Below are 26,015 nucleotides of genomic sequence, written 5' to 3' on the forward strand. Positions count from 1 at the left end.
CGTCATGGATCTATTGGTCCTCGTCCCTACGTCACCACATTCAGGCGCATCCCTTGGCTGCACACACAGAGAGGACTGCCCCTTTATGCCGTTCTCTCTCCTCATTGGATAAAACTGGTAGGATACGAGAAAAGTTTTCTCCTGGGCTCAGAGCAGAGCAGAGTGACTGACAGACCCGTGTTTCAGACCAAACACTCTATGTAAGTGATTGCTGTGGGAAGATACAACTATTTAAGACTTATATTAACACAAAAATATCGCTTCCTTCTGCTTTAAATTTCATGTATTGGCTTTATTAGAAAGAATAACACCAGTCCCAGCACAGATCAGTGGGCGCTGTTGTCGGTGTGTTTTGAACCCGTGCTGAGGCGTTACCAAAAAAGTACCAGGTACCCGGTACAAGGGGTTAGTGGAAAAGCTGCGCTAATGGAAAAGGGCCAATAATGAGACACGTTTTAATAATGCGATGTAAATGGTGTGGAGAAGTGGAACAGAACTGAACTCGTCCAGGAGTTTGACCCACTAACAACAGATTCATATTATCTGAAAAGAGAGAGAGACAGACATGTGGACAGACAGCAGGCCGTTGTGTGTGACTTTGTCCCGGCCTTGGAGCCTGTGACTGGTTAATTTCTCGGGGACAGTCTGCAGACAGAGATAAGCCTAACCGACGCTGCATCGATCATTTAGCAACGATGATTCGTGCTGACGTGAACTGTCACGTCTGCGCGAGTGACGAGAATCCAGAAACGAAGAGTTGTGTTTTTGAAATCTCCCCTCTCCCCTTTTCAATTCTTTTGTTTTCTGTATTATTTTGCTTCCTCTCACCGACAGATTAGATCAGATCAAGCTGCTCTATGTCTGAGCCAAAACAAAGAGACAGGAATGAAGAAGGAGGCAGAGAGAGGACGTTGAAAAAACTGTGTTTACATTCCTCCACATTAAAATAAGAGGAGCTTAGAGCGCAGGGAGAGAGGGAGTCGACGCCGCTGCAGTCAGCATCTCAAATCTCTGTCAGATGTGAATGATACAGAGTCTGAGTCTGGACCTTCATCCTCTACACTTACGGCAGGGGTGAGCCAGAACACGGATGTCGTCAATGGCGATGAAACCTGGATGGCCCTGGACTGAAACTGCTTCAAAAATAACCTGAGGAAGGAAGGATGAAAGAAGAATGGAAGAGAGAAAGAAAGAAATAAAGAAAGGGACAAAAATAGAGAAAGAGACAATGAGCCAGAGTTTTCAGTAAAAAAATCCTTTTCTTCCACAAACTGAACCATCTTGACGCCTCTGCAAAGCTCGTACGGAAACCCCAGGGGAATTTTCCACTGAAAGTCAGCAACTATCTCTCTCTTCAACTTCATCCCTCCATACTTCTGTCTCCATCCTTATGCCAACCACATATGCTGCTCCCCCCCCCCCCCTCCCTTGCCCCATCCTCCCTTTCTTTTTCAATCACACCCCATCCCCGACCGTTCCTGATCTCCCCCTCTGTCTCCTCTCTTTTCTTTCCCTCCTTGTGTCTGCTGTTCTGCTTCTTCTTGTAATTGCTCTTTTATTTCTTCCTCCATCACGTCACTCATCACTTCATTTTTTTTACGTTTTCTGTACACTCACTCTCGGGGGTGACAGGCAGTCAGCAGCAGAGCTGTCAGGGGGCCGTGCACTCCTGACCCACACATACATACCCACACACGCACACAGACACACACACACACACACACACCTCTGTGCTGTACTTGTCAGGATCCTCAGCAGTATAAGCCAGGACTCCATCTGAATACTAAAGACTTCTGGGAAGACTCCTCTCTCCTCCTCTCCTACCAAAATAAATCCGCCTCTCTGACACGCATGTCAAGTTTCCTGAAGTCAAAGACACTGGTGGCTTTTTTTCCTTGCAGCAGCATTTTCACAATTAATGTTTGAAACTCAAAGTATTTCACATAATTTTTTGATGCCGACTTGACCTAGAAGTGTCTGAACTCTCTTTTTACAGTAGATCCTTTTGAAATGTTTAAAACGCTCCCTTTAAAACCTCCTTTACTTTTCTATTTCTATTTATTTAATGCAGCTGATGAGCATGGACACATAGGGGTCTCCCCAATCATGTCAGCAAGCATGGTGGCACAGTGCTCTAGGACTGTATCTGCTTAAAGGGATAGTAGCATTTTTTTAAAAGTGGAGTTGTATGATCTACAAATAGCCCCTAAGTACTTTAATTGCAGTAGAAGACTCTCTGCACTCCTCCCGTTAGCAACGCCAGCCCATAATAGCCCTGCCCAGAGATTTACAACATACAGTGTTGTGAATGGACCCAAAGAAACGGCCTATTTTCACGGCCTAAAAGAGGTTTTACCTGATAAAAAAATACACAGTTCCATTGTTCGCTATAATATAATTTTTTTCCAGCCCTTCAAAGTGCAGGAAAAACACAGTTTTTATTTGGACCTAACCAACTCACATATCCCTCCGCCCAGGGTTAGCGCCCGCTGATCAGCAGTTGGTTAGGTCCAAATAAAAACTGAGTTTTTCCTGCACTTTGAAGGGCTGGAAAAAAATTATATTATAGCGAACAATGGAACTGTGTATTATTTTTCAGGTAAAACCTCTTTTAGGCCGTGAAAATAGGCCGTTTCTTTGGGTCCATTCACAACACTGTATGTTGTAAATCTCTGGGCAGGGCTATTATGGGCTGGCGTTGCTAACGGGAGGAGTTCACAGAGTCTTCTACTGCAATTAAAGTACTTAGGGGCTATTTGTAGATCATACAACCCCACTTAAAAAAAAATGCTACTATCCCTTTAAATGCCCTCATATGCAGAGAATTGGTAGATGGCACAGTTCATAGATGTTTCCTAAACCCCTCACCTGCTGACTATTACATGTTTCCTAAATGCCTCACATTCAGGTATTGGGAAATGACTCATGGTCTCGGGGGAAAGTGAACACCATTGACTGTAGTGTCTTTATGGGATTAAGTAGGTTAAGTAGGTTATTAGTTGTTATTCCAACATGTTGGGGCCCAGGGCATCAACCTGGTTTACCTCTACTGATGATGGGGGTCTGGACGCCCTGTCATATGTCATATACACTGAAAGTGTTCTTTATTTGTGTTCACCTACAGTGATATAAAACCTGACTGAACGTCAGATATGCAGAATATTTAACCTGTTCAAAGACTTGTTTGTTGTTGCCTTCACAGTGGTCTGTACTTTACAATGACAATGTTTTTCATCCTTTTCAGAAAAATAAAGTGTCATTTCTCTGTGGGAGGTGACTCCTCATTAAGGAGAGAAGCACACACACACACACAGGTTGAAGTCACTTTGGTTACTGTTGTGTCTCAGATCTGTGTGTGTGTGGCTTCCTTCATTTACTGAACACAGCTCTGTCATTAGGTAAAACACAGTCGCCTTTGTGCTGCAGCAATAAAACAGCACAGCGGGGTACATCTCTCAAACACACACACACACACACACACACACACATTGAGTCATTAAATAGCAACAGTTGTGTTTCAATATTAAAGGAACTGTTGGGTCGTTTTAACACTTATTCGCGGGCAACATCCGCTTCAGTTAACGAACTGCAGTTTATTTGCGAGACACTGCAGACAACCTGTACTGAAACAAGAACAAGTTGTGTCGTGTAAACTTATAGTCTACAGGTGTAAAGACAGATCAACTGTTGTTCTCATTATTAAAGGGACAACGAGGAGTTTTGGAAAAGCGAAGTGTTTCCACACTACATTTATGAGCCTCTGCGCGCACCGTAGAATTCTTCGACCGGCGCAAGACAGACTCATGTTTTCATTCATCAAGAATTAAAGTCAGAGGTTCAAAGACGTTCAGTTACCGTCGTAGTTCCCACCATAAACGGCGATACGGCGGCATTATTCTCATGAGCGTCCGCGAAACCGAAAGTAAGGAAACGCTGGTCGGCTCGCCCAGCATTTCCACCACCACTAATAATAACAAAATAACAATAGAGACAGAACGATATATTTATTGAAAATGGAGCCATTAACAAGTGTGGGTAGCGTAGATTCATCCACATTAATATGAGACGTTTTTATAACCAAATAGAAACTCCTCGTTGTCCCTTTAAAGTCTAAGTTCCTCAGACTTGGTCAACATTCATGGCATTGCATTAATCAGTAGCTAGGGTTAGGGGAATGTTGATTCTTAATAATCTGTGGCTAACTGTGTAGCTAACAGTGCAGCAAACTGCATGGATAACTGTACTGCAGATATATACGGTACTGTAGATAAGTGTGCGGCTAATTGTGTAGTTAACTGTCCCACTAATTGTGCAGCCAGCTACTGTAGGTGTGGAGCTAAATGTATGGCTATAAAAACATCTGAAAGATATCATTTCTATTTTATCTTCCACACATCAACTGTCAAAGTAAACACAGCCCCTTGTTCGCTTGACTGATGTGAAGCCCAGTGTTCATGTCCATGAGTTAAACATTTCAGTTTGGGAGGAAAACAATTAAAAAGTCAAACAGCCGCAGGTAGAGCAGCAGAAACATCAAATATTGACCTGATGTGGCGTCAAGAAAAATAATTATAGATCAGAATCACATGAAACGGGAGTTTTAATCTCCAGTTTGTTCTCTGCAGGATGATTGACGGAAAACTGTCTGATCAATGTCTCGCTGTCATTTTAATGATTTAATATTATTTTTCAGTTTGCATCATGTGTATTTTGCATGTCTCGCTGTCAGGCTTTGTAATACTGTTACTAATGGATTTCATGCAAGTGTGTGTATGTGTTACCTGATAGGAGTTGGGCCAGAATGTAGAGATGGCGAGTTCAGCCTTCACCCAGCCTTCAGTGACAGTATCAGAGGCGTTCCACACCGGGTTCCCCTGAGCGCCACCGTTCACCTGCAGCCAGACCATGAGAATCATGTCAGAATCATTTTTGTCTCATTCTATCTGTCTCTTTATTTCATTTTTATTTAAGCAATATCACACGAGAGGGAGTGCTGTTGTACTGTATATCAGCACGGCTGTGATTCGGTGCTGATATCCAGTACAACAGCACGACCTCGAGTGTGATATTGCTTTTATACAACAGTGCTACGAGCGCATTTTAGAACAGTAATAAACTACAAAAGATTATGATTTGTTTGTTTATTCAATCATTTATTTGGCTCCGCCAACAGAAATAGTTCCGCAACTGGAAGGGAGACAAGGCTGTTGCCAGGCAACACATAAACAATTCATACTAGCTTGCTACTAGCTACAAGCTTTTCCACCGAGCTGCTTCCAGTGCTGGTTCTGGTTCTGGTTCTGGTTCTGAGCCCGTGTCTGATCAGCACCGGAGCAACAGGACCAGCGTCAAGACAAAGAGACGTTATCGATACCGTATTACATTTGTTTATCTGCTATGTAATCAATATAAACACAGTTGAAGCTAAGTAGCTGAGCTACGTGGCTAACAACAGCTAACGCTAATATCAAAACACATCGCCGTCAAAACGTAGTTGCCCCCGCGGCGATTTTTTTCCAGCCGGGTTTAGTAGAGATTTATCTCCAATTAGACGGACCAGGTCAGGTCCAGGTTTTAATGTTCAGGTCCGTTTATAACTGTAGTAGCAGCAGAGAGATGGGGCAGCTCCTGTATGGGGAGCCTGGCTCTGACTTAGCTCCTGTGTCCAGCTGAACAGCGGAGTGATAACGTCCGTAAAAAGTCCCAGTGCTGTTATCAGCACTCATGGAACGTCTCTTGTCCAATCAAATTGCTCGGTTGGGACCGGTCGGAACTAACTGTTGTATAACATGACCAAAGACGGTTTATAAATATTCCATTTATATTCAATAAATGGAAGGGTTAATAAGGGTTATAACATGACCAAAGACGGTTTATAAACCGTCTTTGGTCATGTTATAACCCTTATTAACCCTTCCATTTATTGAATATCTTTGATATTACTTATATTCCATTGTTTTATCATTATCCCATCTAATTTTACATCAACATTTTTGTCACGGTTTCAGCTGTCGTTGTACAACAAGGACTACTTTCTGCTACATTCATTGTACGAAAGGTGCTTTACAAGATTCATTACTGTGACTATTATTAATTATTCTTACAAACAAGTTAATCAAACCAATTAATAGCTGGGATCATTGTTCATTTTGAGTACATTCCCTATTAACCTTGTTGCTCCCCTACTGTACAACAAAAGCCCTTTTTTCCAGCATCTTTTAATTGTCACCATCACTGACTTTATCACCAGTGAAATGGAATGGATGAAGTCTGTTTGCCCACACACACACACACACACCTACACACACACACACACACACACACACATACACACACACACACACCTACAGTGCATAAAGACTCAAAGCCCCAGGGCTAATTTCATTCCTGCTTGACAGGGAACAGAGGCCTGTTTGTTTGTTTACCTGCTCCAGTCTGCTCAGTCTATCAGCCCGTTCAATCTGCCAATCCATCTCTGCCTGTCAGTCACACACACACACACACACACACACACACACACATACACACACACCTTGATGTAGACATTAAGCGTGCCAGGGCTGGCTCCATCGCGGCTCGACAGAGAGTAGAGGAAGTCGATGCAGTGGGTGTCGTTCTCCTTCAGGGTGGGCATGTACAGGTGGGCCTTCTGTCCCGAGGCTCGGCCCGAGGCGTTCACCACCATGAATGAGCCTGCAGACACACACACACACACACACACACAGAGGGAGGAGGAGGGACAGAGTTAGACGTTAGAGTATGATCATTAGTTTTAGCTGTCAGAGTGTATTAATGTGCAGTATCACACAGTAGTAACTGGTGCAGGAAGAAACGTCTTCCCCAGGTTTGACCCTCGGGTTTGTTCGGCCGCCCGGCGCTCGATGCAGCAAAACACAGGTGACCCCCCCTCTTCGATTAGCTGGAGTTGTTCATCAGCGTCTTAATGTGTCCACGCCCCGAGGGTCTGAACCAGGACGTAAAACACATTTTGCCTGTCGGCCGGCGGTTTGAGTGTGTTTTAGTCTCTGCTTTATGGCTCAGGATGGAGCTTTAATGGGTCGGCCGGCTCCATTTGGCCGACTGCCACCAGCCGGACTTTAGAGTTACAAGTGACTGGGAGACGAGAAAGGAGAGACACTGAATCAAGCAGGTGTGACTGTGCACCTCTAACACTGTCTGACTCTGTGTGTGTGTGTGTGTGTGTGTGTGTGTGTGTGTGTGTGTGTGTGTGTGTGTGTGTGTGTGTGTGTGTCTGTGTGTGTGTGTCTCATTCCTCTATAGTTGGATTCTTGTGGAATGGGAGGGAGGTGGCGGGCTGAAGCCTATGAAATATATTAAAGGATTCTGTAACTTCGCTGAACAAGATTTTTGTCAGATTTTTGTCTGACTCTGTTTTGATTGTGTTGAGAGTGTGTGTGTAAATCAGCTTTTGTTAATGACCCAGAGGCAACATCAAACCCTGTGCATCAAACTCAGTGAAAGAAACCATTCTGTGTCTTTCATATCATAATGTCCTGTGACGCGATAATACAAATCTAGATTATTAAACTCATTTATTGCAGACGGAAGTCAAATATACACTAAATCTAATCTCCTTGGAGGCTGCACAAACACAAGTCTCCTCCTTAATGACGACTGTATATAGAACTCATCTGTTTACACTTGATTAAACGCTAGGTATAGGTATGGAGGACTGAGTTCAGGGCCTGTGTGAGTGAATGTAAGCCGGCCCCACCTTTCACCATGTTTGGATTATCTGGGAGTTATGGGGTGGGTCAGATACTGAAAAGATGATGACGGTGGAGTCTGAGCTTCAGAAACCTGTGGGTGGAGTCACAGACTGTGGCCTGAACCCTTTAGTGAATAATGGCGCATTTCCACTAGCACGGCTCGGCTCGATACGGCTCGGCACGGCACGGCACGGCTCGGCTCGGTTTGGTTGTGTTTCCATTACAACTGAGTATCACTAGTGCCGCCGTGACGTCATTTACACGGCGCCGAGCAACGCTCTAAACTTAATAAAGTCACGTAATAACAGAGCCAGTCTAAATATTAGAAATTCTCTGGTAATAACAGCTTCAGCAGGAACATTTCTGTTGTCGGTCGTCGAGTGGTTATGACGCTTCCAGTGACGACACTCATCGGCCAATCAGTGGAAGGCAGTCGGCTGACGTCACGTTTTAGTAACGCTTCGGCTCGCTTGGAACCAGGGCTGAGGTGATACCAAAACTGTACCCGGTTGCAGGTACTGCGTGCTAGTGGAAACACGCAATAGCGCGCCGAGCCGTGCCGTACCGAGCCGAACCGTGCTAGTGGAAATGCGCCATAAGTGTTTTACATAAACTGATCAGGTCCGAAGTTCACAAGAACAAGTTGTGTTTGGTGGTTTGCATTTTTTGGGAGCCAATCAGAAATTGGTTGGTGGATTATGATGGATGTCAAAGGCAACATTTACACTAGGCCTGCAAAATATCAGCAAAATGTCCGATGTGCGATGACACTGTTCAATATTGCCATGACAATATCACTTCTTTAAATTCAATACAGTTCCTGTGCCTTTCTGAAAATGACTCAATACACTGTACGACGCGTTTCAGGCACAGTATTAGAGGGACCCGACAGATATCCGCTGCTGCTGTTCCTACATTAGTATAGCGTAGTGTAGCTACTGTAGCTCATGTTAGTGTGTGAAGTGAATGTGAAGGCATGGCGTCTGTAAATAAAGCTTATTCATCCCATTACATGCATTTTTTTGGGATGTGTTTATTGTGAAAGTTGACATGGTGTTGAAAATAGGATTAATCGGTCAGCCCTAAATTCATCACCTCCACCTCAGCTAAATAAAACTAATCCTGTGTGTGTGTGTGTGTGTGTGTGTGTGTGTGTGTGTGTGTGTGTGTGTGTGTGTCATTTCCAATTCTCTTTCATAGAGACACACACACACCTCAGCTCTGTAGTTTCCCTGTGAAGAGATCTTTTTTTTTTCTCAGAAATCTCAGAAAACACTTTTAGCCACAACTCAAGACTTCACACATAAATCAAACAATATCAATATTAATATTTTCTCTGACTGTGGATAAACAGAAATTAGTCTTAGAGTGGAAGAGGCAACAAGCACGAGAAGGACAATGAAATATCACTAACACACGGACTAATGTGATTTTATTCAGTCACACATTATAACAAACACAGGCACACACACACCAACATACAAAAAGAGACACACACACAACGCTCATTTCACACATTGTTTCCCAGCTGTGAGGTCAGAGTGGAGCAATCTGTTAACATGAGGAAAACTGATGAATCTGTCTACCATGTCAACACACACACATGTACTCTCTCTCTCTCTCTCTCTCTCTCTCTCTCACACACACACACACACACAGACGCACATCAAAATAAGTGGGTCAACTCGGTGCAACAAACGTTCTAGCGTACACTGCCACACGAGACCAGCTGCTTTCACGAATCCTGCGGAGAATTCGAGGTTCATCTTTTAACTCTCTGAATTCAAAACGGAGCCGAAGCTTCAACAGCCTGTGTGTGTTTGAGCTGCTGAAGTTCCTCTGAGCAGAGCGTTTAACCCCCAGGCTGCTGCTGCTGCGCTGTGTGGGTCTGTGTGGGTCTGTGTGGATCTGTGTGGGTCTGTGTGGGTCTGTGTTACTAAATGAATAAAGGCTGGAGAGGCAGTTTATTACGCTGACGTTGGTGAGACTTCGTCTGCAGGTGGAAGAAGCTTCACACCCACAGAACTGACACCCGCACAGTGAGGCGTTCAAATACCGTTTCTATAAACAGCAGCGCATCTGTTTATCTGTGATTAAACCTAATAGTTGTATTCACTAAGTTCACACACACACACACACACACACACAAAGGTGGAAAATGTCACAATTCTACAAGCTGATTTTCATAACAGATAAATTAGTGACTCTCAGTGAATCAGTTGGTCTTTGCACCCAATCCTGTTTCCTACAGACGATGTTGATTTATTACTCATTTGTTTTCTCATTTACATTTTAGTGACAAACAGAATGACAGACTGGATGATGATGATCAGCCACTGTAGCTTTTTAATTCTCCACGTCGACAACTTGTTTTCAGGTCTTCACATCTCTGTGACACCTCGTCTCTGAACTCCTTTACATTTGACACTAATATGACATCTGGACTCAAGGATGAACTGATTAGATTTTGGAAATAAAACAGGTTTTAGTCATGTCTTTAGTATGATGCTGGATAAACAGACAACCACTAGGCCATAATTCTGGTTTCTGTTGTGTCTATTTTGTTTTATTTTAAAATGCTGTGTAAACAAATTGGATGAAAAAACACAAAATATGTTGATACTTTGTTGATCAGCATCAAACAAAAATGACAGAAAGTCTTTAGTTGAAGTGTGAAGTTTAAATCAAATCACCATTGTTTTCTATAATTATAACAAAATGTTGCAAGTGGATCAACAAAACTAATAAAAATGTTGATAGAAACGATGCTGACAGACCAGGAAACTTCTGATCCAACATCTTCCTTGACCCTTGGCCCAACTCTGGCTGATTTACCTTCACATCCGGGCAGAATGCAGCCGTTATTCTCTTGTTTTGTCTGAGAGCTGCAATATTTTCCTATTAGAGGGAGTGCCTGGCAGTCCTGCTGTTTCCAGGTCTGACTCTGTCAAGAAGAGGACCCAGGTCTGCGCTGTGCTTTGTTTTGCCAACTGTATGTTGTCGTTGAACATTTTACTAATACTGATCACAGTTTCTACAAGGCAATGGTGTCGTGTGCAGCTACTGTAACATCACACCAGTTTTTTCACTGCCGTCATTAGATGATATAACCCTGTGAATCATGTCTGACTTTGAGTGTGTGTGTGATCATTTGGAGTTTAGACTCACTTGTTTTTCTTTTTTAAGACCTTTTATGTTGAAGTGTTTGAAAATACACAAAGAGTCTCAGAGTATCAGAGTCACTCTGCAGATGAAAAGCTTCTACTCACAGCTCCAGATTCGCTCTGGAACAAAGGGCAGATTATTAAGAGCTGAAAAATAAAGGTGCTTTAAGAGTGTGATACTGTAGAAATGCTACAGCTACGGTGCACGTGTGTGCATGTATATGTGCGTAATGAGAAAACCTGGTTAACTTGCAGCTTTTGTCAAGTCAATACAAGTGACGGGTCCAACAGATCAATAGTAATAAAGGGCAGTTAGCACACACCAATGTCACACACAGACTTAGACTTACAGTACAACCGTCCATGACTGACTGACTGACTGATAGAGTTACAGCATTGGTCGGAAGAATCCCATGTGATTGAGTTGGTGTTACTTGATTGGCCAAAATTATTTGGTGCAACCATCTCAGACTCACAAAGCCGCATGAGCACCGGTGATGTTTAAACTCCAAAGTGTTACCAAGGTGGTTGAAGTTTGTCGGCTTTTACTGAAAATCATTTTCAGAGCTTAAAAGGAAAAAATGCTTTGGTCAAAGTTTTACTCACTGATCTAAATGGGATAAATACTGAACAATGGAAGCCATTACCCATTGGTCTTTGACTTTCTGAAAGCTTCATGTGCCAAGATTGTCCTTCTGGTTTATTTCTAATGAAGTTAGGACTCATCTCATTTATGGTCCAATTTCTTGGAGCGATTACAAGTAATACATTTATTATGTATTAATTTTAATATCTTAAAAAAGGTAAAGCTAAAGTAAAAAAAAAAAGTGAATCTGCAGGGTTTTTTTTTAGCAAACTTACATTCACCTGACAAGATGTTGAATTCACTGTGTTCACGGGAAACTAAAAATTTACTCTGCATCAACCTGCTCCTAACATATGACAGTATGTGTCACTGTCTGTGTTTCTATTTTGTGCTGGGGTGTGTGTGTGTGTGTCTGTGTGTTTGTGTGTGGGGGAGGACAGGGGAGTTACTGAGTCCCTTTACAGGAGCAGAAAACTGATTGTCAAGAGCGTGGGATGCTGGTTAAAACTGAGAGGGTATCACACACACACACACACACACACAGGGACCATCTGTGGGGCTCTAGAGGAGATCTACACTCAGCCCACCTTTCTACTTGAGATCGTGTGAGGACGTGATATTTGTCATTTCTTCTCCAGTAGTAACATCTGGTTTTTCAGATTTCTCTATAACGGACAGTAACAAAGTCCAGTTTTCCAAATGAATGATAAGAAGAATGAGCGAGGGAAAGAGAGAGAGCAGCCAGGAGTCGAGCTGGATGACAAAACACACTAAACTGTTTCATCATCATCATCTTCATCATCATAGTCATCATGGCAAAAAGGATCACTCGAGTCAGACACACATACATCACATTGGTCCATTTCACACATTTAGTGCATCCACTTCTCCCCGAGGACACACACACACGCACATACCGAGGCAGACACACACACACACACACACACACACACAGTGCATGTGGAACCCATATGGTGAGTGTCCTGAATGGGTAATGGTCCTGCATCTTCAGCATCACCACATCGCACACACACACACTCGTCCTCCTCATGCCCCGATTGCTCCAACGCTCATTCATTCACATTCTTTTCATCTCTATTTGTCTCACCCACACCTCCTTACAACAAAAAAATAAGTTCAACTGAACAATACTTCCAATAAAACACAGGAGAAGAGGAAAATATGGATCTTAAAATATGTTTTCATCCGTCTCCTACATCTGTATTCATCTGTCAATGTGACTGTTTATCTCATCTCACTGCACCGTCCCCCTGTCCTCTCTTTCTCACTCTCTCTCTCACTCCTATCCCCTCTCTCTCTCTCTCTATCTGTCTCTTCGCTTCGCTGTAATCTGATAAGTGACAAATCAATAATTGAAGTGCCATTATCGGGGCAATGGGCCAAACCATAAATGCAAACAACTCATCCATCCATCTGAACGTGAGCACCCCGCCCCCTCTCTCTTTCCCTCCTCTCCCTCCCTCCCTCCATTTAAAAAAAATCAATTCATGATCCATCTTTCTTTCTCTCCCTGCTGCATACCTTCTTGTCCCTCTCTCCCTCCCCACCTTCCTCCCTCCCTCTCCCAGTCTCTCTCCATCATCAGTGGCTTGTAAACACAGACACTTCACCATTAAAGTGAAATTTACTTCCAATATGCGCCGAAAGAAAAGAGCTTTTAAAGCATCAAAATCTAATTCATTTACCCCTATTACAGCAAATGGAGCAGGTGGTGTGTGTGTGTGTGTGTGTGTGTGTGTGTGTGTGTGTGTGTGTGTGTGCGTACACCCGATGTGCGCTTGTGTGTGTAGAACTTTAGAACTTTGTCATTTCCTTCCAAACTGTGGTAAACGGCCTTTATAATGCATTTGCATTAGTTTACATTGCGCTCGGCCACTTCCCTTTATTTGTACAAAACACCAAAGCTGAATGTTTCAGCACCGGGTGGTGGGAGGGGCTGCAGAGGCCAAGAAGGAATCACAATGATACAGCAAATGTTACAAAGTGTTAGAAAGAGAGAAAAAGAGAGAGAGGGAGGGAGGGAGAGGAGTTGTTTAAGGTGACAACACAGGAGGTGAAAGGTCAACGTTCACCTGAGAAATATGTAGTACGATGTTTTTCCTTTAAGTGTTTGCATTAAAGCAGAAGTAAGCGATATGTTTGTGTTAATATAAGTCTTAAATAGTTATATCTTCCGACAGCAATCACTTCTATAGAGTGTTTGGACCGAAACACGGGTCTGTCAGTCACTCTGCTCTGCTCTGAGCCCAGGAGAAAACTTTTCTCGTATCCTACAAGTTTTATCCAATGAGGAGAGAGAACGGAATAAAGGGGCAGTCCTCTCTGTGTGTGCAGCCAAGGGATGCGCCTGAATGTGGTGACGTAGGGACGAGGACCAATAGATCCACGACGAGGGCGGGGGCTGCTAACTCCATCTGCTGACAAGATGTTATGGTGCGTTCAAGGCAACTCGTAACTCGTGTTTTTCCGACCTGTGAAGTCGTACCAGTTCGATCTGGTACGAGTTCACGGGTCGGAAGTTACGAGTGGCCGTTATAGTGACTTTCACAGGTAAAACAGCTACAAAGTCGTAAGTCGTGACTTGAAGCTGTAATTTACGGTTTCAAAAGCCTGCCTGGAACGCAGCATTAGCCAAAACCACCGGATCGCTTACTTCTGCTTTAAGCATCAGGGTCCACAGGTTAGATTATGTCCTGAGTTGTATTGTCTGGTATTGGACAATTCTTCCAATTTGGATCAAGTTAGGAGTCAGCTGATCCACCCTGCAGCTGCTCACTTCAGTCCTTATCTCACCTGAGTGAGGCTTTGCTCCACACGGGAGCTTGAAAACAGAAAGTATGTAATTATTCACTGTAGGCTTTTGTCCTTTTCTCATTATTTGCATCTATTTTGTCTTCATTTTCCAAAGGTTTACTGCAGTGCTGCACTGAGAGTGAAGTTATTCAATGTTGAGCTCCAACACATATTTGACACAATAATATTTGAATCATTACAAAAAATGCATTGTGTGTTATGTTTGTCTTGTGTGTGTGTGTGTGTTGTGACCGTGTGTTTCATCTCAGATCTCAACTGATCTCCACATCTTTATCATAGTGTGACTGACCCTGTGTGTGTCCGTTGTGTGTATTATGCGTGTTGTGACGTTACATTTAATTTCACATCATGTCTGAGGCCGAATCTGTGTGTGTTTGAGATAACAGCTGATGTCTGTTTGTGTAATCTCCTATCAGGACAATTCTCAGCAGCCTGAAAAAAAACTTTATCTACAGAAGCTCCGTTACAAACTTTTTTACAAACAATGACGTTTTGAGGTTCAGACATGAAAAAGAGTTTGTGCAACAAAGCATGACGGAGCCCAGACTAAATCGCTCTTTAATAGATCAATTACATTCCCAGATTTTCTGTTGAAACACAACATTGATGCAAGATGTTCACACAGTACCATGGGCTCAGATGGCTCCCTGGGGTCTTTGCTCAAGACGGCTGTCTTTTTTTCTTTTCTTTTTTTTTGCCGTGTAGCTCTTAAATCTCTTTCATTCTCCTTATCGGGTGTTTTGTGTCTGTCGTCTTTTGGATTAAGATGTCCTCTGAGCTCTGAGCAGGAGCTCTCGCAGCTCTTCCACCATCTGAGGGTTCGGTTTACATTTGTAATTTTGACGTCAGGTTTTTCAAACGCAGCGATAGAGATGTGATTTGATGGCATGCTGAGACAATGTGTGTCCACATGTGGCCTGAAAATGTCCATCATGACGCCCCTGTGTGTGTGTGTTTTTGTCTGTTTCATCTTGTATCTCTGTCAAATTTTCTCTCCACGTCTTTAAAGACTCGTTTCAGTGTGACTGAGCGGTGACCAGGACTTTTCACAGGCAGAGTAATGTGAGTTTCTATTAAGCAAAGAATTGCAGATGCAGCTCTCTGCAGGTGAGTCTGCTGCAGGCTTCAAATACAGGTGTGCAGCTGGGAGAGATCGAGGATCCATTTATTTTCCACAGCTGTTGATTTTTCCACAAAAAACTAACAAAAAAACATCATGTCATTTTTGCTTTTGTGTGAAAAGCTCAGTGGTCTCTTAAAGCAGGTTATCTGCACATGCAACACTGCAGCAAACAGCTGATGTTTCACCCTCTTTTATGAAGTCAACTACAATTAAATCATCTATCTATCTATCTATCTATCTATCTATCTATCTATCTATCTATCTATCTATCTATCTATCTATCTATCTATCTATCTATCTATCTATCTATCTATCTATCTATCTATCTATCGTATCAATATCTATCGTATCAACTTTGCCTAACTTCTGACTGGATGTTTCCACAGAGGCTTCACCTGTGTTCACCTACTCGGTGCTTGATGCTATGCTAACTACAACCTGCTACATCAATGGACTTGAGGAGCCTCAGACTGAACAGCCAACACATTGTTACTGTATCAGAGCAGGAATCAGACTGTTTATCCACATGGCCCTGTGACACAACTGTAAAGGTTCAAATGTATCTTGACAGAGCTGATCTTGAACCTTTACAACATTTTCACAAAGACAGAAAATACAAATAATCAATAAACTTATTTTATCCTTTAGTTTAGAAGAAGAAAACATGTCCGTGCACACACAACTACGGTAGATCCCTGCCCTCTACAAGAAGTAGAGACATGTTCCCCACTCACTGATCTGTATTCACAGCGTGGAGGCCGCTCTGCTGTTAAATAAGGAAGGGATGGATGAAGTGTCTCCGACACACGCGTGTGCCCGCGGGCCGTAGTGGAGCTGCTATAATCCTTCCCTAATAAGGTGGTAAAGACAGGGAGATTGGCATTATTGATCAGGCCTTTGGGGGAAACCTTTCTGTTTCTCCCATACAGAGCTAATCAATAGGCAGCCTATAAGTCACACACACACAGCGGCAGATAGTAAATCCCTGTGTTAGATTTGACCCGTGGGAACTCTAAATCCCAAAAGCCCTTGCTGTGCGGGTCACAGGTTGGGTTGACCTATAGGAGATCGAAGACTGAGCATGTGACCGCTGACACCAGAGACAATGGATGGGAGGTTGTCTTCTGTTTTACCCCAAGGTGTCTCATCCATCAGTGTGTGTGTGTGTGTGTGTGTGTGTGTGTGTGTGTGTGTGTGTGTGTCGGAGGAAACAACACATTGTAAGAGGAGTGTGTGCAGGCCTGAGGTGTCACAGTTTATCAAGACAGACGAGGTCGAAGGAGGAGAAGAGAAGGAGTGAGAGAGGAGAGAGACAGTGACCGACTGGAGAGAAAGCAAGTTACTGTAGGACGGAGGGATGGAAATGAAAGGGATCAGAAAAGTGAAGAAGAAAGTGAACAGTAACAGAGGTGAAGGAGGGAATCTCTCCCTCTGAGCTACTGAAGTTTGTTCTTCATGGGTTTATGTAGAGCTGTAGTCAGCACCTCTACACACACACACACACACACACACACACACTGATGCAGATGTCCCCTGAGCAACGTGTTTGACACTACAATTTACACATGTCACCAGTGCCACAGAACGTTTGGCAGACATTACAACTAGGGATGTCACAACTACTTGTTTTCACAATTAATCGCGGTATTAAACGCCACAATTAATTAATCGTAAAGATTCTTAAATACCGTCACTTTCCAAAAAAGATTATTTTGGAAACACAGAGGCAGATGTGCACAAAAGTTAAGGTAAATGTAAGAAATACTGGTCAATTTACCTTTAACGTAACATGGTAGAAATTTAAATGTTAGCGTCTCATTTGTGATAAAAAAAAACAAACATTTAAAATAAACTTAAACATTTGGTATAGATGACAATGATCTGAATATTTAAAACACTTCCCCTGGAGGATTAATAATTGGTTGCATATGAATAGTAGATACTTAAAATATTTAGTGTAAAGATTTGTAATGTAATTATATTTTGACTGTGTTTGATTTTACACATCCATATGTTGTGAAATTAATTAGGCTAATGCGTAATAATCGTGATAATCGTAATACCGTGATTATTATTTCTCTGACAATAATCGTACAAAGAAAATCTATAATCGTGACATCCCTAATTACAATTTACAGATGTCCCCTGAACACATCCCATACAGACTATTAGAAGACACTACGATTTACAGACATACTGTGACAGATGTCCCCAGATTTCTGAATGCCCGACATGCTGGAAGACACCACAGCCTGCAGACTACTGTACGTACCCCTAAACGCCTCACATTCAGACTATGAGTAGAGTGAGATCTCATCCATCAAAGCTAAAACTACACCCAAAATCGTGCGAGGTGGAGGGGCGGAGCCTCGGCCCCGACCGGATCGCGCTACATCCTGAATCAGCAGCAGACTCAAATCCACCGCAGCTGTTCTCATTCCTCTCACGCTCAAAACTCAATCTGGCCTTTTCATAAAACTTTCATAGGGGAGCTGAAGTTCAGTGGTATTTCCCTCTAATGAAGACGACCCCATGGTGCCGCAGCGCCACTCAGGGCTGAAGTGTGTGTGTGTGTGTGTGTGTGTGTGTGTGTGTGTGTGTGTGTGACCAGTGTAATTATGTGAACTTTCCCCACATCTCTGGAGCCAAGAGATAATTACCAGTGTGTGTGAAATGATAAATCTTAGTGTGTGTGTGTAGGTATGTGTGTAGCTAGTAGGTTGGTTTGACCTCACACACACACACACTTGCACTGGCTTGTATTGCATACATGTGTGTGTGTGTGTGTGTGCGAGAGAGAGTGTTTGTTTATTTGGTCGTAAAGTGAATATGAAAAATGGTCATAAAGTTTAATATTGTTTCAAGCAACACAGATTTATGACACAGTGAATTAAACACCCATTCTTCATTTGGACAAGCACACACACATGCACACACACTCTTACACACACACACTGATCCATACATCATCAAATCTGCTCACACAGTGACGCGTTGCATACACACTGATAAACTGATACACAGAAAATACAAAGGGGCAAATATAACACATACTCACACAACACACACACACACACACTTGGTTTCCATATATCAGTGGGTTTACGACTGCTCTCCTCTCTGTTCCCTGATCTTCCCCCTGTAGCACTGAACCTGTGGTAATTGGCTTTTTAATGACTTCTGCATTTCCACACGTTCCCCATCGTGGTTATTCGCCTTCTCAAGCCTCATTTGAGAAGTCATGCTGACAGTGTGTGTGCGTGTGTGTGTGTGTGTGATGATGAGTTGACAGGTAACAAAACAAGAGACGGGAGGAGACAAACAGAGCACTCACAAGCTGACGGCTTCCTTCCTACATTTTCATGCAAATGAAACGGATCGAATTACAAAGACAAACGGGAAAAACGCAAAAAAATTTCACTCTGAGCAGAAAATGGTTTGAAACGACACAATAAACAATAAAAAACAGAGTGAACACACATCCAGAGTAAACGACAGCGGCAGCTCAGGGTGATCAGCTCTGATGAGCGGCTCACAGATGCTACGTCTGGACGACGTCTGTCCCTGTGACCTTCAGAAATGTCACAGCTGCCTCTCCTTCCTCATGAACATCGAAAATTATGAGCAGACTTTATCTGAACTTAATCATCTGAAAACCTTTCAGATTTATTTTGCTCATAGTTTTGCCCCCTCATCTATGTGACTTTTTCACATTGAAAAAGACTTTGGTTGAAACGTCTGTGCTTGCCTGTCCTGTAATAAAAATGTGTCAAAGGGATCGTGAGTGTGCTGGCTTTCCTCCCCTTTTCTGATATAGTTGATTATCAATTAACAAGATACAAAATCCTAATCTAAATCTAAATCAGCTGGTAGGTCTTTCCAAACAACTAATAACCATAGATATTTTGTGGAAGTAGGCCTCCTCAAATCCTTCTGTCTCTTCATGTAATCCCAGACAGAGGGCTCTGTGGGGGCCATACCATTACCTCAAGGACTTCTTGCTCTTCTGTACATTGAAATGATCTTCTGTATCTCTCTGTCCTGCATTGAAGAGAGAGGAGAACATCCACCACTGCCGTTTTTTGGGTCCATCAAGGTGTGGATGGAAGTGGATGATCTGAGCTGTTTACAATGGCCCCTAACATCTCCAGTGTGCATCTCTCCATCCAGCTTTCTAAACTAATCTGTCCAGTCGCCTTGCATCCTTGTGTGTGATACTGCCTCCCCAGCAGACTGCAGTATACACACACACACACACACATACACACTTGCCACCACAGACTGATAAAACATCTGCAGCATCTTACTGCAGATGTCAAGAGGCGTTACAAAGTAGTCTACTTGCCAACAATGAGTACCCGGAAATGTTGAGTACCCCAAAGTTTTATGTTAGAAATAGATAGTATGGGTCCCCAGTATTCAGAAACTGCCGGATGCTAACTTATATATATTAGGCAATTAGCATAACTGACATAATTAGCACAAATTAGCATAATTGCCTATATGGGCAATATTTCAACAAAATTGACTTGGCTGATCTGGGCAATATTGGAGTGGTTTTAGGGGTTTAGTGTGGTTTTAGGGGTTATTGATGATGCTGAATCCATTTCTGACATTTTCAAAATTCAAAATGGCTGTCTAAACCGGAAGTGACCAGATTTTGAAATCCATCAAAATCGGCCCACTGGCGGTTAAAATCTGGTCACTTCCTGTTTAGACAGCCATTTTGAATTTTGAAAATGTCAGAAATGGATTCAGCATCATCAATAACCCCTAAAACCACTCCAATATTGCCCAGATCAGCCAAGTCAATTTTGCTGAAATATTGCCCATATAGGCAATTATGCTCATTTATGCTAATTATGTCTGTTATGCTAATTGCCCAATATATATAAGTTAGCATCCGGCAGTTTCTGAATACTGGGGACCCATACTATCTATGTCTAACATAAAACTTTGGGGTACTCAACATTTCCGGGTTCACAATGGGGCCCTATGGGCTGGCAAGTAGACTAAGATCTGAGCCTCCTTAATATAATTTTGGCACATAACAGTACTTCAGTAAACACACAGTGAAAATTCTTATATATGGATCTGATTCAATACATGACTGTTTCATTTTCCAACAGGTTCTATGCATTATTTTATATATAAATATATTTGTACTTGTTCATACATGTATTAAATATGGAAATGAAGTATACCTTTTTGTCTGGGACACACTCTCTGACTTTCGCAGTAAAAGCCCAGTTGACGAAACGTAAACACTCACATATTAAACGCATCACTGTCGACTGATGACGACAGTTCACGGCTGCAGCTCGGTAAGTTCAGACGAGTCGGAGAGAGGAGGCCTCTGGGTAATACGGATGGTTCTGCCTCACAGCTCCACAGGCTAACACCTCGCTAGTAGGCCAGCAGGCACATGAAATATTGATGAAGAATAGTTTATTGCCATTATTAGTTTATAATACTTCCAGGAGGCAGAAGCTCAGCACGGATTTGTCATGGTTTTAACTTTCACAACTGGTTTCATTCATCAAGAGCAACAGTTGGTGCATGTACACATCCTCATTCATTTATTCCCTATCACAGAGAAATATGTTATGTATCTGTCTGTCTATCATGATGTTGTATTATTTGTTACTTGTATTATTATTATTATCATCATCATCATCATTATTATTATATTACATTCATGGGATAGAGAATTCTGTATCTACAGATACAATTTGTCAATTAGATTAACTCTTAAATGGTATAAAGTAGTGTTGTCACGGTACCAACATTTTGGTACCGGTATCGGTACCAACATGTTTTTCGATACTTTCCGGTACTTTTCCAAATAAAAAGAAAACACAAAAAATGTCATTATTGACTTTATTTTAATAGAAAATCTTAGAACTATAACACATGTATCAGTAAATAATCAGTAAATCAATAAACAATCACTGCTGCTGCAGGATTAAAATTGAAATTTCCATCTATATTAATCTGAACTCTTCTTAAATTAAAACATTAGTGGTCTGTTTAAAAGTGAATATCAGCTGCATTATTTGAGGTCTGAAAACACTGCATCTTTTTTTGTTATTTTGACCAGTTGTAATTTTTGGGAGAAATTGTTATCAGTAGTTTATAGAATGAAACACAAACGTTCATTTTACTCAAACACACACCTATTGTTTCCCATATGTAGACCAATGTGGTGCAGCGCCACAGAATCAAGACCAAGCCACAAATTGCGAACGCAAAGTTAACGAAAGTTATCAACCAGCAGTGTTTGCATTAATTAAGGAGTCTGTGGCGGCCCGTCTCTCTTGCGCACGCTGGCGCACACAAACACAAACACAAACACAGGCACGTGGACAGGTGGCGCTGTAACGGTCATAAAAAAAAGCACCTTGCTTCGTTTGTGGCTCACTCGCTCGCCTCGGCTCAAATTACAATGCTGCGACTTCACGTGGCGACGTCACCGCTGCCGGCGGCGCAAAATGAAAGTACCGGTCTCATCTAAGCGCAGTATAGTACCTTTTTAAATGTCTCAGTATCAACCGAACAACCCTAGTATAAAGTTATATAAATTATATTCTGCATTTAGAGTATATGCACTCTGTATTTGTTTTTTTGTATTTTTAATTTCTGTTAAATATTTTCACTTGACCAGTGAGTGATTTGTTAGGTGGTAACGGAGACAAGAGAGATGCAATCATATCTGTTGATAAAAAAGACCAAGCAGTCTGATGTATCAGTGTAGGTCACATCACAGGAATAATTCAGCAGATGTTATTACTGGTAGATTACTGATTTGATCGTTTCCACACAGGAAGCAGGACGGAGCAGCAGGGCTGTGGTGACGAGAACAAGAAATCTGAAATTACAAAGCACCAGGTGAGCTTTATCTGACAACAGAAAAGACTCAGCTTCTTCCCAATCTTTTCAATGACCTGGTTATGATGATGATGATGATGATGGTGATGATGCTAATCAGGCTGATGATCATGATGATGATGAGCCTGAATTCTCTACTTAGTATAAACCCTGTGCTACAGAACAACCTCATTTAAATCTTCTGATATTTCTCCTTTGAAACAACACGGAACCAAAAATTATCATTTGATTCTCTTCATGTAGTTTTTCCCCTCGTCACGTCACGACTTTATGTTTTCGAATGTTTTGATTTTATTCTCAGAATGACACAATTTGGTTTTCAATGTCTCTGTCACCGTGCAGTGTTATTAGGTTTTTTATTACGGCTGTTTGTGGCGGCCTGCAGGTGGATGTGAAGCCGCAGCTCGGTGACTTGTACATAAACTTATTATCTGCGTGTTTAAAAGCCGCTGTGAAAATTTCATGTTCCTCATCGCGGTCACAGCCGAGGTCACGACAGACTTAGTGCTCACGGCTTCAGGTTTACTGCCTTCATTCTCACAACACGTCAGTGAACACTAACAGAATTACACTATATAATGCAACAGTCCAGGCCTGTGTGAGACTTTATGATCCTAATTTCACGTGCATAAGTGTCACTTTCACGCCTTCTAACATTAATACACATATATATATATATATACACAGTCCACACACATATATGCTGGTGCTTGTATGTGTGCAGCCTTCACTGAGCTTCTGTTGGTCTCTATATCCATCTCTAAATAAGACATGCTGAGCTGTGTGTGTGCGCGGTTGATGCAATTTTCTTTAATGTATTCATGTATTACCCTGTGCCATGCATCATCACATGTGTACAATCACTTCTGATGCCTTTTAGTATGTGTTGCGTTGGTAAAGAGCTGCATTTCACACAGTTGAGTCATCTCAAAGCGCCGGCTCGTGGACTAGAAGCTCGTTATTGACAGAACAATCTGTGGTTTTGAAATATTGACAACGATTTCATGAAGCAAATGTTTTCTCATAAGAGTGAGTGAAGCTGCTCTTCCCGTAACTACTCTCTGCACCGTGACTCTCTGACGGAGGCAGCTCTTAATGTTCATTTAAAATACTCAATTGGGAAACAATAAAAACACAGTTTGAAAAGCAAAAAAGTAACGTGTGGCCCGGCCCTGCGTACCTCAGATGGTGAATTGAGTTCCAAGTATTCTGGATCTTGCAGCCACTGAGCTTAACAATGAAACACAAACCGTTTCCTGCCTCTGTTCAAGCGCTTTTCCTTCATTTACGTCAAGCAGGAAATTGCTCAGCCTATTAATGGCTATTTTTATAACCCAACATCACTGGCACACACACACACACACACACACATACACACACACACACTAGAGACAAGTAAGTAACTTCAGTACATTTCTCAAGTACTGCACAATTCACTACAACAGTTAGTTCTGACCAAGTGACTGGATGATAGTGTGTTTTGTCGCTATGTTGGACGCAACATGTTGTATGTTGGATGCATAACTGGAGGAGAGTGGGTGAGTTGTTTTCGTCTCTTTTCAACAGAAACCAGGCTAAGCTAACAAATGTTTGATGCCTCGTATTATGGGCTGGGACCCTGTTTGTACTGTTGATGACGTTTGGTGCTGTTCTGAGCATTATTTGTGGCTATGACTGGCTTTTTGATCGCGGTTTGCGTGTGGAGAAAATAGACTTGCTAAAGTTGCTACAACTAGAAAAGCTAGCGGTAATCAGACGTCATCTCTCGAGGGGGGGGGGTCTAACTCGGTGTTACGGTGCATTGGACCATAGGTACAATCTGCCGGAATATCCCTCCATTGGGAACAAACATCCGGCATATCATCAACACAGACATAACGTAAACACAATGTATCCCTACTACTACTAGCTACTGTGGACATTTTATACAACCAAAATTAAATATTGAATATTGAAAATATTGTATATTGAAACACAAAACAGTGATACAATCACAAAGCGTGTTTTTACTTGTTTTGTTTATTTAACTTGTGAATCACAACTTCAGGAGAAGAAAAGACAAAGAGTCAATGCTTCCCACATCTGAGACTGGTGTTAGTGACTAAAAGAATAAAGGTTGATGTTGAATAATACTACTACTGCTGCTACTACTACTACTAATAATAATAATAATAATAATAATAATAATGGTACACTACTTCAACTACCAGTCATCAGAATCAGTCATCTGCTCTTCATGCTCTCTCTCCTCTCAAACCCAACCACTGGAGCAAAGAGTGAACTCAACAGCTACGTATACTTGTGCTAACGTTCGCTGTTAATTTACCACCTCCATTACAGTAATACCTGCAGGACTTTGTCTTGTTAGGTGGTATTTTGACATTGCTGTGTGTGTACTTTTTCTCATCTTCAACTGCAGGCAGACACACACACACACACACACACACACGCACATTCGGCTCATAATACACAGCAATAGCAGCTGGGTGTGGAGCAGATCATCTAACCACTAACTGCAAATGAAGAAAGAAACACATCAGGGGCTCAGATCAGACGGAGCTGCAGAGATGGAAAATGAAACAGAGGCCAATGATGGCGTCTCTTTCTCTCTCACTCCGTGTTTATCAGCCCCTTTTCTTCCAGGCTGTCTGTCATTTTCAGACATTATTGCCTCTCGCTCAGTGTTTGTCCCATTCATTTTGCTCTCTCTCTCTTTACACACACACACAAACACACACGTGAACATAGAGTTATCACTGGCCCACAGGGACCCATTACTTCTGTGATCTGAGGCTTTTATACGGTGGCTTGGTCTTAAAAATGGGCATTTACTGCTCGCCCTGATAAATTGTGTGCGAGTGTTACGTCTCTCTGTTTTCTTTCAATCAGCTGTTTGCCTGATTTTCCTCTGCAGAGAAGTCAGACGTAGATAAAAGACTCTGCATGCACTTGCAGACTTTCTGTGTATTTGTGTATGTGTCTGTGTAGTTTAAAGAGTCTGAAATTAGAAAAATGTGAAACTGACACGGGCATAAAGACTTGGGATCTGATGTAATTTTCAACTAATCTTATAAACACAAACTGCTGTGGAGCGATAAAGGCTCAGAAGAAGTGTGCGGTCCAGTTATTCAAACACAACTCCGCAGCAGATCAAGTGATATTAATATTATTTTAATGATTTGTTTGTTTTATTTTTGCCTCAAGAGAACTACACTCAGCCACACAGAAACACTGAAAGCACCATGATGCTGTGACCTCCTGCTGGGTGTGTGTGTGTGTGTTTTTCCCCTGGTCTGTTGGTCTGTGTGTTGTCTTACAGGTATCTTGCTGCTAGGCGGAGTCTGTTAACTGGGAGCACCTGGCTGGTCTCCCAGGGGTGTTGAACAGCTGGATGTCAGTCCCCACTCCCTCTCACTCCCTCCTGATGGCACCATGTTTTTGTTTCGGTCTGGTTTCTAGTTTGGTTTATCCCATCCAACACTTTCCACATAACTGAATCACTTCCACATCCAGCCTGCATTCAGAAACCGAGTCTTAAAACCAGTTGTTATCATTTCTGGGACTTTGTGATGTCACAACAAGTATGAGGAAGAAACCTGCAGGTGGACTGACTCAAACATGACAAAACATAATGAGAGACAAAATAGTCAGTCTGTTTGTCTGGTGTTAGGAACCCTGAACATTATACT

The 26,015-nt window shown here is 42.2% G+C and overlaps 1 protein-coding gene across 21 annotated transcripts in view; it reads right to left on the reverse strand.

Annotated features, from left to right (window-relative positions):
* ptprt (protein tyrosine phosphatase receptor type T) overlaps positions 1-26,015 on the reverse strand; it is a 329,374-nt gene that overhangs the window by 240,431 nt on the left and 62,928 nt on the right. For all 21 annotated transcript variants that reach the window (XM_085776699.1, XM_085776698.1, XM_085776697.1 and 18 more), the window contains exons 3-5: positions 6,533-6,693; positions 4,782-4,892; positions 1,068-1,149 (exon numbers count right to left, since the gene is read on the reverse strand). In XM_085776699.1, coding sequence (XP_085632825.1) covers positions 1,068-1,149; positions 4,782-4,892; positions 6,533-6,693 — 354 coding nt within the window. The remainder of the gene's footprint in view (positions 1-1,067; positions 1,150-4,781; positions 4,893-6,532; positions 6,694-26,015) is intronic.

This window comes from Trachurus japonicus, chromosome 5 (genome assembly GCF_045865225.1).
Source record: "Trachurus japonicus isolate A0001 chromosome 5, Traja_1.0".
NCBI lineage: Eukaryota > Metazoa > Chordata > Actinopteri > Carangiformes > Carangidae > Trachurus > Trachurus japonicus.